Source organism: Manis pentadactyla, chromosome 11 (assembly GCF_030020395.1).
Source record: "Manis pentadactyla isolate mManPen7 chromosome 11, mManPen7.hap1, whole genome shotgun sequence".
Lineage (NCBI taxonomy): Eukaryota > Metazoa > Chordata > Mammalia > Pholidota > Manidae > Manis > Manis pentadactyla.
In genome coordinates, this window is record NC_080029.1 from 14,576,489 (window position 1) to 14,592,270 (window position 15,782).

Sequence of the window (15,782 nt, forward strand, 5' to 3'; positions counted from 1 at the left end):
TTATTCTTCCCCAGTTGCTTACAGTTTTTTTAACCATTTGTTTTGCAAGTCAGAAACCAAATAAAGTTCATACGTTGTAATCAATTGACATGTCCCTTAAGTCTCTTTTAATCTATACTTTCCCTTCCATAATTATCTCTCCAGTTCTTTTTTTTTTCCTGCTGCTGCTTCTGTTGTTGAAGAGTTTGGGTTGTTTGTTCTGTTGAATTTCCCATGGTCTGGATTCTGCTGATTCATCTTGTGTGTCATTTAACTTGTTCCTCTGTTCCCTGGATTTCCCATAAATCAGTAGTTAGATCTGAGTAGGGTTTTTCAATCTGGCACTTAAGGTTTTGGGCCAAATAATTCTTTGCCATGGTGGTAGGGAATGGGCGGCCATCCTGTGCCCTGTAGTGTTTAGCAGTGTCTCTGGGCTCTACACTGTAGATGCCAGTAGCAAGTACACATGCATACACACACACCAGTCACAACAGTTGAAGATGTCTCCAGGCATTGCCAAGTGTCCCCAAGGGAATACAGTCACTCCTTGGTTGAAAACCACTGCTCTGGAGGTTTGAGGAGATTCAGAATGAACACTGTCGTTGGTTTTTGGGTTTTTTTCCCTTGTTTGTTTGTTTTGTGTGGTTTTGGGTGGGGTTGGTAAGATTATTCTAAGTGGGGTGTTACATTATATCTAGTTGCTTTTTTATGATGGTAGCAGTTACTGATTATCAATGCTTAGACAAATTAATTCGTTAGGCACTTGTAAAGTTTTGCAAATGCAAAATTTTATTCCTTTTTCACATATTACCTTGAATAATTATGAAGAGAAGCATCTCATTAATCATTTGCCTACTTAATCACTTGCATCTTTTATCAGTTTTCAAAGAGTCATTTCCCTAGCATGGCTCAAAGGTGACCAGTGAGTTTAAATATTTGTTTAAAGATATTACAAACTACTGGATTTGATGGGCTTCAATTTAATGTACTTATTATCCCCAGGAGTCAAATTGCCGTGTCTTTGGTGAATGGGAGGGCCTTCACGTACATTCCTGAGTCCTTTTGACATGAGGCCAGTAGACTTGGACAGTGTCCTTGTTTTCTGGTATGACAAGGTGCTCTGGGCTCGTCGTGTATATTTCCTACTCCTGATCAGGAGTCAGCCATTTCTTCAAGAAGCCCTGGTTTCTTTTAGTGAGAACTGGTAGAGACTTTGCAGTCTGTTGGCATCAGTAACATGAGCCACATAGTTCTTCTATTTGTTATGATCTCAGATTCTATTCAGATAAATCCCTAGCACTTTGACAATACATAGAGCTTCTTCAGATGAGTTACAAACTGCTCAGAAGCATGTCCTCTTTGCACATAACCCAAAGCTCCTCTGGAAACTGATGGGACTAATGTTTCTTCTGCCTTTCAGGTCAGTGACTAGACCGCAGTACATGGAAATGTCAAGCCTCAGCTAATCCCAGGGAGGCCCTGTGATTGAGTCATGTGCTAGATTCTAGAAGGAGCAGAGCCTAGAAACTCATCAGTTACCTAGGAATGAATGGGACATCCTTAAAAGTCCATTTCTCGAGGACCGTTAATTAAGGCAAGATCTTGATCAGGTCTTGACAGCCTCATAGAGTCACTGTCTTTGTGATGTGCCAACCCACCGCGGCAGTGCAACAGGCTCCTCCTGGATCCTCGTGGTTCAGCTTCAGTGCCTGAAGCTGTGGCTCACTCGGTCCCACGGTGTGGGCTGGCTCCCGCCACGCTCAGCACGTCCGCTCTGAAGCAAACATCCTTCCCAAACTAAGACTGACCAAAGGAATTCCTTTCTTTTCCCCAGAATTAAAATAAGGCAGGCTTGTTAGAAGAGAGATAGTGTTGCAGAAGGTGAGAAGCTTCCCAAGGGTCTATAAAGGGGCCTAAGAGTGGCCCTGCTGGCAAGGGAGGTCCTCTGTCTGGGAAGACTGCGTGAGTGCACAAGGAATGATCAGAACCCATGCATATTACAGGTGACGGTAGGAAGAGGCCTGGGTGCCTGGGAAGGGAGAGACTCTCGTGGGCAGAGATTTCCAGAGGGAGCTTCGTGGCGGAGTTGAGTTTGGCAGCACCATGTACCACTTGCCTCTGCACTCAGGCATGGCCAGTCCCCCTCTCCGAACCTCCCCTGGCACAGATGACAAGTTCTAAGGGAGGCTTGGATCCTTCTTCTGCAGGAGGCAACAGGCAGGTGCTCAGAGGAGCATTGCTCAGAAGGGACGTGGCCGGAATGGGTGCTCATCCGTTCCATTTTTGCTGTCAGTTCCATCAGTCTGTGAGCAGAATACAGCAGGTGCCTGAAAAGTAGCTTTCAAGGAATATTGTGTCAAATGTATGGGTTCAGTTTTAGGGCAGATAGGTGCTGTGAAGAACACTTGTTCTTAAAAAGCAGGAACCCTTTGAAAACAAGTTCTTTCTCTTACCTAGGAGAGACAGAGTGACTAGGGAGAGGGAGTGGGGAGGGACGTCTCGGCACTTTCCTCTGCATCAGAATTTAAGCCAAAGCCCAGATTTCTAGAGTATTCATTTTGTCCATACCTCTCTCTTCTGTCCCCTACCTTCCTCATCATACCCCTCACTGCACACACATGTTCCCCGGACTGGGGTTCATTTGTGGGATCGCATGTTGGTGGCAGTGGGGTCGCCGTGTGCCTGCCGGGCCCAGCTGGGTGGGCTGAATGCCTGTCACAGAGCCTCTTGGTGACAGGAGCTTGTATGCACAGGCTTCTTGAGTTTCTTCCAAATAGGAGCTGGGAAAGACTGGGTGTGCTTAAAAAACAGATTTCCATTTTGATTTCCTCTCTGCTCCCCTCCCAAAGCCCTCACCTCAAAGTACAGTGGCCACACTGACCTCTGACATAGCCAGAGTCCGAAGGCTCCCAGACAGGCTCAGGTTTCGTGGAAAATATGCCGAAACTCTTCTAGCAGAAACTGGAAAGAAAAGCAAAGGTGCCAGGATGGTGACCGTTGGTGCAGTGGGTGTTTCCTCTTCGGTTTTCCAGTGTCCTTTGGTTTTGCTTCTGTAAAACTTGATGTAACTTTTTTTGCTGTTGAAAGGTGAAGAATGCCTTTCATGGTAAGAGAAGGAAGCCAATTGCTGGCTTGCAGTAACCTGACCCACTGGCTTGCCTGGCTGGCCTGAAAAGCTGCCTCCAGATGGTTCTGTCCTTCCTGCACCCCCAGTGGGAGCAGACCTTCCCCCGGCCATACCATCACCTTCTGTCCGTTTTTTACCTTTAGATTCTACCCGGGTCTGTTCATCATGTTGTATGATGATTGTTATTCCCCTTGGTTTTTCCAAAACCAAGTGTGCCACAGACACTAACTGAAAACCTTTATTCGGCTTAGCATTTTTAGTTCTGGAATGAATACATAGCATCCGCAAGATGAAATTAGGTTTGGCCTGAACTCATCTCCTCTGCAAGCATGCTTCCCTGTTGAAGCTTGCTTGCCCTAAGCTTTATTCCACATTACACTTAGTATTTTTATTTACTGGGTGTTTTGCCCACATATGTTACATGACTGGAAGTTAAGGAGTTCTTTTTTTTTTTTAACCAAGCACATCAATAAGAAAAGAGGGGTCCTTCCAAGAAGGCTCCTTACAAGCAAAATACTTGTTTCAGGAGTGCAGCCATCCCCAAATACTGTTCTAGAAACTTTTGGGTGGATTATTTTTAGAACCAATTGCCTATTTGCCCACTGGAAGATCAGCTCATTGCTTTATGGTTAGACTAAATTTTAACCCCAAGCTAATCATCAGCCTTCTTACCCATGGGCTATTATTGAGTACAGGGCTCTTCCCCGCTTAGACAGTGGCCATCTCAGTTAGTGCCCCTTCACTATCAGGGCAGGGTGGGCACATTCTCATTTCTCTCTAGTAGCACAGTATTAGGCTTAAATCTTTTAGGTAGAAAGCTTAATCCTTTTATTTCCACAATGCTTTTATATATAGTCTTCATCTTGGATCTGTATTTCTATATGTTTCCATATTGAACTGTGTCTAAAATGAATTACTCATGAATAGTGTAACAGTATTTTTTGTTCTCAATGATGGATGCTTGGTGTCACTGTCTCTTGATATGAAGTGGAGTTTGCACTATTCAGTGAAAACAGAATTAATGACAGTTATATTATTGTGCCTCCTTCTTGTACCCACCTACTCTGCAGTCCCTACAAGGGACCGGCCATCCCAGGAGCCAGGTTTGGGACAGACATCAGGTGAAGGTCCCATAAGAATAAAGGAAAACAAGTGATTCGTTGGTGCTTTGTTTTTAACTTTTCAGTTAATGTAATTTTGTAACATAGGTTGTTTCCGAGTAAACATGTTGTAGAAAACTGTGCAAAGGTTAAAAAAATACAAAGCAACAGATTTGCTTTTATCTTTTTTCCTAATGTCTTTGGAGTGGAGGATTAGACCAGAAAGAGTAAAAGGCCAAGCATTAAAACTGCTGCCCAGACGGCACTCAGTGTCTAGTAACCCTGTTGCGAGAATCAGCAGCCCCAGTTCTCTTGGGAGGAATAGCCAAGGAGATGGGTCTGGCAGCATTCAGCATAATTCCCTATGGGGATCATGCCCCCAGTCATCCGAGAGCAGTTTGGGGTGTGTACAGGCTGCAGCAGGAATAAGGACCTCCAAGTCTCTGATGGGAAATGTGCTTCCACCCCCTTCGGTTCCTCTTTCTATCTGAAACTCTGGTCTGCAAGGGAGAACGAGGTGTTTCTTCAAGGACCCACGGGCCAACAGAAGCAGGACGGTATCAGCGGGTGGTTGTAGGGCTTCTCTGTGTGTGCATGTGTGTGTAAGGGAGGGGACCTGGTTGTATCTATATTTCCTTCTGATCTTCTGATAAGGTGCCCTAGGGAAGATTTAGGTGACTAAGTTTTAGTAGTCACAATCCTTGTGACTGCATTTGGGAGCAGGGTGGCTGACGAGTGCCAGCTTGACCTTTGCTTCCTTGGTGCTGAGGACATGCAGAAGTCCGTGCTTCACTGGCACACTCCTGGTCAGCTTCCTTGCTTCAGGGTGCTCTGGAGGGACAGGCACCTCAGGACGAGCTAGAGAAAAGCTGTAGATTACACGAGCCTTCAGTGATTCTGCATTGCCCTCCATCTACCTGTCCCACCACCCACAGACCAGCCCAGGCCCCGTCAACATGTCTGCCTGCCCCATGCTGCAACCTCTCTGTCTGCACTGCACATGCTGGAGCTCTTCCTGACCACACTCTGCCTCCTCCGTGCATTGCTTCCTGTGACTCACCTTTGTCATCTCCATCTTTCCACACACAGCCTTGGGCTGGATGCAGGTCCTCCCGCTCTCCATCCTCCCCCTAGGGGAGGGGAGGTGCTCCTACACTCAGGCCAGGCAGGCTGGCCTCCCAGTGTTCCTGCAGATGTGGGACACAGTGGAATGGAGAGCAGATATGGGATAGATTGGCCTCTCCCCAGGGAACACCCAAACTTTCATTTGCAAATCAGTTGTAGCAAAGTGAGGGAATTCTGCAATGTGCACTTGAACTCAAATCCCTGTGGTTCCAGTGCAAAGGGTCATGGTGGGGAACTGCGTGTCCCTGTGTAGTCCTTTCAGTACCTGATCCAGTCATAGTCCTCTGCTTACTGCATTCTCTGGTTCCAACCTCTTGAGGCAACCCTCTCTGGAATGATGAAACTGATTCCTTGATAGGCTGGAAATAGTGACTATATTGTCATCTCTTCTCACCCCTTCCCACATCTCAACAGCAGGCAGTTTCTTAGAACACATCTGACTTGCCTTGAAGTAAAAAAGGGAAGTGTCGGACACCACTCCCAGATGCAGAACGTACTCAGTGCCCACGCCATAGCGCCACGCTGCTGCAGGGCAGACCTGTGGGCTCCAGCAGGGCAGTGATCTCCCCATCTAGGTGTTTGAGAAGCAGCTCTCTCATAAGGAAGTTGATATCGGCATAGGGAAAACCTTTTTTGACAAAGACATCTCCACCGCATAATCATTTATGGCCTAGGAACATAAACAGGCTAGCACATCGCATGGGACAGCGTGTGTGATTCAAGATGGTAGACGTTTGAGCGGAAAGCACAGCTGGTAACATTTAGTCTTCACATGTCTATCTGATGCACGTCGACTGACCGATCTGGGAAAACCAATGCTTCTGTGGCCCCTTCTGAATTCTTGTGAGTCAGCGTAATGCTTAATCCCCAGACAAAGTAAGCCTTGTGTTCGAAGTTACCACCTCCAGTTCTTTGTTGCTTGAATATTAGGGAGGAAGTCAACTGAAAGCCGGGCAAGCAGTCGATCTGTGCCTTGGAGCACTGATGTCAGGATGCTAAGTGATATTTACTCTCACTAACACACCTGCTGGTGTCACTGTGAGATGGAATCTCTGCTTCTGGAAAAGAGGCTTTGCACGTCTACCTGGTTGAAGACAGAGCTAATTGAAGATGCTGTGCAAATGGAAATATTCCATTGTTGGCACCTACAATTCTGCGGGAAATGGAATCAGGGTAATAAATGAGCAATTTACAAAAGTTAGAAAGATGCCCTAGGTTGGGGAGCTGACGTGATAAATGTGCTCCCAGTTTGTGACACCGCTCCTCAAAGCCAGTAAACCCCTCATTTAGAGTTCACCAGTCACTGTTTTTAAGCTGAGAAAGACTCTGAAGATGTGTGTGAGAACCTAATATACCTAATGTACGTGCAAATCATTCATCCTTTTTTCCCCCAACTTCATTTAGATTATCTTTTATTTCAACAAACAACTGTTCGTTTTAACTTGCTTAGTTGTTTATTTTTACTTGCCTCATTTCTTCAGAGTAGCAAGAGTCTGGGGTTTTCTTGGACTTAGGTTTTAGGTTTTTGGAGAAGAGGACCCTTGGCGTTCTCTAGCTCCCTGCGCTCATCATAAAGATGATTTTTAACCTCACAACTTGGAGTCAATCCTTGCACAAGGCCTTATTCCCTAAAATCCCATCAATCATGAAGATTGTCTGTTGGGCTCACAGTGTCACTTTCTCCCCTGCCTGGCTGTGAGAACCGCTCAGATGTTCGCAGTTCATACCCAGGGTGAATACCATCTTAATAACCTTCCCCCAAAAGGGAAATGGAAGAAATATTCGTGGTAAATGACCTCAGAAGATTGTTCTGTTCTGCTGCCTTCAAGATCAGAGGCGGCTGTTTTAGATATCTTGATTGATTGCAACAGCGGCCAAAGAGTAAAAGTCCAACTTCAGTCATTTCAAAGCCGCAGACGTAGATACCCGATCTGCTTTAACCCATGCCTGGGGATTTTGCAGAAAGTTGGAGGGGAGAGATGTTAAACAACAAAGTGAATTTTGTATCTGTTTACTTTTGATGTATTCTGTTTGAGATAATTTGGTTTGAAGAACTGCTTTTCTTGATGAAAAGTACATGTAAGCATCGTACAGGGTTTCTCAGACTCGGTACTATTTGCATTTTGGACTGGATAATTCCTTATTGTGGGGGGGCTGTCCTGTGCCCTGCAGAACATTGCACAGCATCCCTGGGCTCTACCCACTAGTTGCCCGTAGCGCCACCCCCAAAGGAAGGGGGTACAAGTCGCCCTTGATGGAGAAACCACCCGTCTGTGCTCAGAATTCCCCAGGATATGCACACCGTATTAGGATTTTTGTTTATTTATTTGAGTATTTGTTTTAATTTATTTCTTGTACCCTCAGCCCTAAAAGTTACCCAGGCACGTCTTTCCATTTTCAGTGATTAACTACTTTGAATACTGCCCCACTCAAAGTTGCAGAAAATGGATAAAGATATTTCAAAGCAAAGCAATCTGGTGAAGTTAAAGATGATAACGAATTTCTAGGTAGCACTTGTCATTCTCAGTTGGCATCTCTGGGTGGCATACCCTTCACGTATCCTTAATTTACTCCCAGAGGTGGTTCTTTGCCTTTTCTGCATATCAGAATCCTCTAATGAATTTTTTCAAAACTCTGTGTCCCATGGGGTGGGGCTTGCTGTTTGTTTTCTGGAGTTTCCAGGGGATTCCACTGAACATCCAGAGGCATATGCCCTGGGATCACCATTACCAGCCCCAGAAAGCTAGATTGGATGAACCATCCATTCATTTGTTCAGCAGCTGTTTATCTAGCACGCCTATATTCCAGGCACTGTTCCAGGTGCTGTGAATTCATCAGTGAACAAGGCAGGTGAGGGGAGAATATGAGCATCTTGATGTGTGCATTTGACTGAATGTGTACTGTGCCCTTGCATCTGATCGTTTCTGTCCAAGTGTATGTGTCTGTATTGTTTGATGTGTTTTGTTGTTGTTATGCTTCTTGAATCTTTTATTTAGTGATATAAAGACTTTTCATCATTTTACATGAAATGAAAAACATTTCAGGTACAGGGAGAAATAGAAAACCCAATTAGCCCAATGGAAAATGAAAGGACTTTTAAGAGAGTAACAGTTGTTGCCTATAATTCTCAGGCTTTTCCACAGGGGGCATGTTTTGTTATTATTTTCTTGGGTCAGTCAGTTCAGAGATGTAAAGGATGGTATTCATAGTTCTGCAGCTCTTCTGTGTCAGGGAGGATTGAACCAGGGCTTCCAGTCATCCTTTGTAGTCCTAGTTTGTTAAAACAGATGGTCTCTGTAGTCACTTCCCTATCACCCCAGATCCAGGAAGGGGGGTACTAAAAGCAGAGAGAAGCCAGACCAGGAACCTGCAAAACGTCCATGCCAGCCTAGATGGGTTGTTCTGCAGTGGACCCAGCAGATACATAGAATGGCAGGCCATGGCTCTCCAGAGAAAATAGGATAGCCGTCCAGGGTCACTAAGAGTGTTAGCTGCTTCCAAAGGTGTTGGAACAAATACGCCATTTGTTTGGTTTGTGCTTCTTGGTGTCCATAGTTCTTGAAGCCATGGGCCAGAAAGGAAGGAGGAAGTCAGTGGATACTACAGGCAGGACCTGGAACCATTTGGAATGAGATGAAAAACCAGTCCAGCCCTGCCCAAGTCTGCAGCCACCCACCGCCATTTTTAAAAGTGTGAACTGCATTCTGGCAGGATTAAAATCACATGTCAAATAGCAGCAGGCCAGGACTTGAACCCCCCCAAATCCTCCTGCCTTGTGCAGTGCTTTTCCCACCACACCCACAGAGAAAAAGCCTCCTCCCCCTGTGCCCAAAAGAAACCTCTACACACTTTTTGGGAAAATGAAATGCAATCTTTTTGAAAATCCAAAAAGCTGAACCATTGGTGCTAGAAACTTTGTTACCTATTTCTCTCTGTAGAGCTGTTTCCTTATTTCTGTTTCTGTAGCATCATGTGATTGTGTATACCCCTTCAAGAGAAGTGGATTTGAAAACATCTTTAAGATGTGTGACCGTTTTTCAGTCTTGTAGTGCAGAGAAGAGGCAATGTGATAAGACAACTGCATTAAAGATGAAAATTGAAATGGGACGCTGGGAACCAGTCCAGAGGAGAAGTAACATTTATTACTGAAGCATGAGCAAAGGAGGAATTTTATTTTAATAGGGGATTTGAGATTGGCTCTGTGTTGAGGATGGTCATAACTTTATTAAAGCTTCCATGACGGCATGCTTGTTGTTTTACTGAATTAACCAGCAGTAAATGATGTGGGTTTCTCTGTGGGGACACTGAATTAGGTACTCTTGGGAGACTACCTCAAAAAATAAAGAGGATAGTGCTCTTTAGTCCCCTATACCCCTCGGCCTCACACCAGGTCCCCAACATGAAGGAAACTCCTGTCAAGTGGATCTTCATTTGAGTGCCTACATGAAATATCTTCCTCTTTTCTTATGCTGATCAGCGGGATTGAACCATCTTTCCGGGGGTGGGGGGACCTCTCTTTAAAACCCAGGAAAATTCCTGTGCAGCCAACTCGTGGATCTAGTCCTGGACCTTTTCTCCTTCAGAATCAGCCATGCCTCTGAAGCAGAAGCATCCCCTTAGCCCTAAACAGCTCCTCAGTCCCCTAAAATATTTCTAGCCTAAAAGCTCCAAAACAAGTATCCTTGGTCAAAAACAGCCTTTCAAAAAGGTGTGCTTCCATCAGAAAGCCCCTCTGCTACTCCAGAATGCAAGCCACTGCTATGCTCTCCTGACCACAGAATTGCGAGCGTTCCAGGGAGGCCCAGAGCGTGCTCCTGAGGAATAAGGTATTATCTAAGGTAGCGAGCACCAGACACAGGTCCGGGAAGTCAGAGCTGGGGGTGGGCAGAGGAGGGAGGGCGTGGGGCTGAGCTGAGTCCCCACAGGACAGGGTGGCAGGGGAAGTTGACTGGAAGAGGAAGAGGGGATGCTGGGTGAGTGCAGCGCTTCCAGGGGCTCAAGATGTGCAAGAGCAGCAGTGTGCTGGGCACAGGTTACAGGTTACAGGGGCTTGGTTTTTGCCCTCTGGAAGTCTGGAGTCTTAAGAAAATGTCAGTGCAAACAGTGTGCTACGTTTTTATGCAAGAAAAGTTGCCACAGGAGAACTTGAGATAATGTTCACTAATATGAAAGATTGTCAAGATGTGTTGCTAAGTCAAAAATTGGGTGGGAAAGAGTTAATATATAGAGATATTTAAGTTACAGATATAAATAGACATTTGTACATACATGTAAATGTTTACATATACAGGTATAAACTCATTTTTAAAGAACAGACATATGTGCATGAGTGTCTATATATATGTTGGTATGTCAATGAATATGCCTGTATTAGTATAGACACAATTTCTGGACATATATACAAGAAACTGAATCTGGGAGTGCGTCTGTGGGGAAGGCATTTAGATAAGAATAAGGATTGCAGCATCTCTTTGGAGAGGAGAAATGGGAGATAGTCAACTTTGCAGATGGAAGCTCACACAGGATGTCAGGGTGTGACAAGCACAAAGGTGTTTAGCAGATGATCCAAGAGACTTTTTTCCATTGAAATGTGGCTAATAAGCCTTCTGTCAGGCTGCCTGCTGTTCCCCAGACACCTCGAGCCAAAGGGGGTCCTTCTGGTGTTGATCAGTACAACTCTTAGGAGGCCTCTGCCTGTCCAGCACACCGGCCGGAGAAAGAGGTCTTGTTGATTACTTCCATTTTCACGTACCTATAAATCTGAACCCAGCTAATGTTACATTTGGTACACTAACAAATAGACTGCAGAAGATGCTGTGCAGGAGAAAAATCTTGGCAAAACTTTGGGGTAGGCAGCAATTTCTTAGTTGGGACACACACAAAGCATAGAGTTATAAAAATTGGTAAATTGGACTTCATAAAAATTTAAAAACTTATTAAAAGACACTATTAGAAAACTAAGCAGACAAGCCAGGGCAAGAAAAAATATAACTCATAAAGAATTTATATCCAGTAAATTGAACAGCTCCTTGGTTGCCTGATACTCGTGTGTGTTCAGGATGCTTGTTTCCTCTGAGGCTCCCTCTCCTGTCTGTCTCACTTCTTCATTATGTCTTTCTGCCTGGCGCTTCACACCCTCCTCCTGAGAATATAGAATTACTATTTCAAAATTTCTGCCTATTTAGGAAAAGGCTCTTGACTTCTTGCCTGTACTGCCTCTTGTTCTGTCCCCATTGAACCTTCTGGTTGGTCAGGAAAAGTCCTGCTGAGAGGTCCCTCCCCAGGTGGGGACTGTGCAACCAGGCCAACCACGGGCTGCCTGCAGCACTTGTGCCCTCAGAGATGGCGAAGACCCTTTGCTTCACAAGGAAAAGAAAAGCCGTGTTTTCTCGGCCCTGAGAAAGAACAGGGCCCTTTCCGAGAAAAGGGAATAGGAGAGGAAGGTCTCGGTCCCCCACAGCACCTCCTGGGAGTGGCTTGCTCCCCGTGGCTGGCAGGGTGCCAGCACCACCCAGAACGCGGAGTCTTGCATCTGTGCCATGTGGGGAGAGGAGAGGTCAGTGTCAGCAGGAACCCCAGGAGCAGTGAGTGGAACTTGAGTTTTTCAGTTCATCAGTCAGCTAATACATATTTTAACATCAGTGGGGACTGATGACTGTTTTAGGAACTTCACCCAGGAGTTGCCAAATAAGTTAATTTACCTGTGTCTCATCCAATACACTTATTAAAATAAACCTTCACTCCATTGTGGAGTGTAAGTTACAGGCCTCCTGCAGGCAAAATAGGAAAAGGCCTGCAGAGTAAAGTTCCTTTACCTTTTTCTTCTTTTTTTTTGTTTCTTTTTGAGACATTGCCTTCAGGAACCAGCATCATCCATATTATCAGTTGCTTGTGGGCCCTTACACTGCATCACATTACTCCCTTGGAATTAAACCGCACATATAAAGTATGAAAAGTGTACTTTTTTTAACAGTAAAAAAAAGTCATTTTCTAACGTAATACTAAAAATAAAGTGCCATAAAGCCATTAGTAGTAAATTGAATTTTTTGGTATGTAATTTGTAGAAAAACTGACAAATGTGAGCCCCCCGCCCCTCCCCATCCCATCATTAGTCATCGGGTTTAGCAGACACAGAGGTAGTAATCTGCAAGGGCAGGCATTTTGATGCCGACTTCAATTGCACCCTTCATTTATTTGGACAGGGCACAGACGGCAGCTTCTGTCGCACAGCCTCACCGTGCTATTAGCGAGTTTCGCCCCCGGGGCAGCTGGGACGCTGGCTGGGGCAGATGTTCTTTTCAGCCTATTCAGTGACCATTCTTGGGGTTGTTTACTGTTGCCATGGTGACGTTCATTTCCATAGCAGCCACGCTGTTTCTCAGAGGAAAATGAATTTAGTTATAAAAGGATAATATTTTTCTCTGTTTCTATATAACCTGCCATCTGTCAACCGGTGGATCAGTAAGGATTCAGAAACCTATTAGGAATTATGGCAATGAAGTGATGAGTGGTTTGTTTTTTGTGTGTGTGTCTCATATTAAAAGCAATAATAGATGTCCCATATGAAAAGCAAATGTATTTTCAACATCCTAACTTTAATTTTTTTCTTTATATTTTAAGTGTTTTCTTTAAATGCCTTCGCCACCTCCCACCACCGCTGTGCATACACAGAATCTCATAAAATACAATTTACATTCTGCTGACAGATGGAAATGACCAGACAGACATCTTGTTTGTATCTCACTAGGTGCAGGTGTATTTAATGCCTTCTCTTCCTGGTGCTGTGAGCTTCCCCAGTTCATTAAAGATTCCTATAGCTGAACTTGCTCAAGTCACCCCACTCTCCTTTCCTTCACCCCAGGGGAGCAGGTGTGGGGGTTCAAAGATCAGGAATTCATCAGGAACCTAGAGCACAAATCGTGAAATTAACAAAACAAGAAGAAAAATTCACTCAGCTGTCCCTTAAATGTCACTGCAGAATGCCTTTCTTCTTCTCAAATCCTGTGGGAAGAAAGTCACTTCTGGGACAGCACATCTAGTTTCTGGATTTTTTTTTCTCTGTTGCATTCGTAAACTGTAGCTTGCAGGGGAAAAAAAAAACACACACACACACCAGCCCCGTTGTAAATAATGTTATTTATTGGTTGATTTTTCCAGATCCTGACATTGATGCTGCCAGTGCCATGATGCTTTTGAATACTCCCCCTGAGATACAAGCAGGTTGTGAGTAGATATTTCTATAGCCTACAGCACCATAGTTTGCAAACTTAACCTTCTCATTTATATACCAGGCCATAGGAAAAACTAATGCTTCAGTAGAACTTCCCTTATAGAATCACTTTAAAACTCCCTAAGGGCATGATTACATGCATATGCATACAAACATGCAGCCATACACATGTATGAATGAATGCATAGGTGTGTTTCCAAAATGACAAATTCCTAATATATTTTCAGGGCTTAAGACTTGATGGAAGAGAAGCAAACCCTATAATGAGTCCCAGTGGAGAGACCTTCCTTTCTCCTGCAAGAATTGTCCCTGTGAGTTTGTAGTTTCTGCTAGAAGAGGCTACAGCTTAACAATCGTGGAACTAAGCTTTGCCCATTTTTAGCGGTTTCTTTCCCTTTGGGACCTCATTAATAGCAGGCTACCATTTTATAAGTAGAGGAAAGTCTGGCAAGGCGGGTGTGCAGGCATTTGGAGTAGCCTTGAAGGGAACTGCCATGGTGCTCCCTGTATCAGCCCCACAGCCTTCCGGGCTGCAGAGAGAATGGCAGAAGTAATTTAGCAAGGTAGGGTACCTGTCTTCACCTTTGTTGGCTGTTGAGCAAGGTCAAGCTTAAGCCAACTCTTTTCCTTCCTTGAACTTTGCTTCTATCCATTGTTTGATGTTCCTTCTACCTCTAGACCACCATGGTTTCTGGAAGATCTCCTGACATGCAGGTGGCACCCCGACACCCACCAGGGGCTGGAGCCCACCTGGCTCATTGTTATGGCCAGGCTTTCAGCTTGTTTGGGGCTCTGGCTCTCTGAGTGCTGCATGGCCTCCTGAGTGAGGGGAATCACCCACTTTTGGAGCTGATGGTATTTGCCACAGGAGAACAGCCACTGTCCATTGTTTTGTTAATCATGAGCTGAGCGGATTCCCTACCATCTTCCCTGGTGCTCTACTTGCCACAGCCTTCCCAAAAGCCTTAGGAAATCAATTCCATCCTTTCTTGTTCCTTTAAAAAAAAAGACCCAAGGAATGCATCCAAGCATTCCCAAGAGAGACTTGTCTTTCTGCCAGGGGGCTGCCATTACCTGCTCCTGTAGGTGCAGATTCTCATTTTCTCCTTGCTAAAATCAGATTGCCAGCACTTGAAATGTTAGGCTGCCCACATTCTGAGATGCAAACACCACTGCTAAGCAGATGTGTAACCAGCACGGTCCTATAACTAGCAGTTAACCTGTAATGTAGTTTTTAAATGATGTCTGAAGTTACAGAGAAATATAAAAAAAAAAAAGAAAAAAATAAATTCCATTCTCAGGTGAATTGCAGGAAGAGTACAGACCAGACTGTAATCAAGTTATAGTCTGAAATGGTTTCTGAAATCAGATTGCATAGCTCATCATGGGGAAAATACTGATTTCATCAGAGCTTTGTAAGATTCAAGCACCTTGCTTAGCACCTGGCTGCTGTACACAGTGATCCTTAGTTTAAAGACCTACTTTTGATGAACTGGAATAATGGAGTTAAGAGGAAAGAAGTGAAGGCATGGGTCATTAACAGATCCTCCATGGCTTCCGTTGGTGTCCATTGTTACTGGATTCTTGACCACAGGTGGAAAGGAAGAGGCTTGATCCTGATGAGCCAACAGGTTAATTGTTTTTAATGTTCTCATGGCTAAGGACATCTCCCTTCTGCCTCCTTGTAAGACTCAAACTGCAAATAATTATTTTTTGAGGATATCTTATTTACATTGAAATGCTGAGTTTGAGTTTTAAGAGCTCAGGGTTCAAGTACCGTAGGGTCCTTTTGGAAGGTGTTTCTACCTTGGTCTTACCGCTCTGAGAAACTAGCCAGAGTTCATGAAGTCTCCCTGCCAGAAAGGGGCTCCAGGGGCCTGGGAGAAAGGACGCAGGACGCCCACATGCAAGGAGACACCCATTGGCGGGAGCAGCAGAGAACTAGACTTAATGACTGGGGAGAGGATTGGGACACCGCCTTTATCACCACTTCCCCATCTGGCCCCAAACCCTAGTGAAATCCCTAGAGGCTGGACCTGCACATCCTCGGTGGGCAGATGTAAAGCCCCGAAGGTTGGCTCAGTCTTGTAAGAAGGAAGGGAACGTGCCTTGAGCATCCACTGGCTGCTCCTCAGCCTCCTGCCAAACACAGCCAGAGGTTCATGTCCCGGCCCTGGCCCCCATTTTCAGGGGGCTCTCCTTCACTCTTCCTTTCCTCCCT

The 15,782-nt window shown here is 45.0% G+C and overlaps 1 protein-coding gene across 8 annotated transcripts in view; it reads left to right on the plus strand.

Moving 5' to 3' along the window:
- Nucleotides 1-15,782, plus strand: part of FOXN3 (forkhead box N3) — a 408,466-nt gene that overhangs the window by 363,486 nt on the left and 29,198 nt on the right. For 4 of the 8 annotated variants that reach the window (XM_057488224.1, XM_036882252.2, XM_036882251.2 and 1 more), the window contains one exon: nt 13,489-13,554. The exons of 2 other annotated variants lie outside the window; for them this stretch is intronic. In XM_057488224.1, the coding sequence (XP_057344207.1) occupies nt 13,489-13,554 (66 nt within the window). The remainder of the gene's footprint in view (nt 1-13,488; nt 13,555-15,782) is intronic. 2 more of the 8 variants (XM_057488226.1, XM_057488225.1) reach the window with 1 other exon arrangement.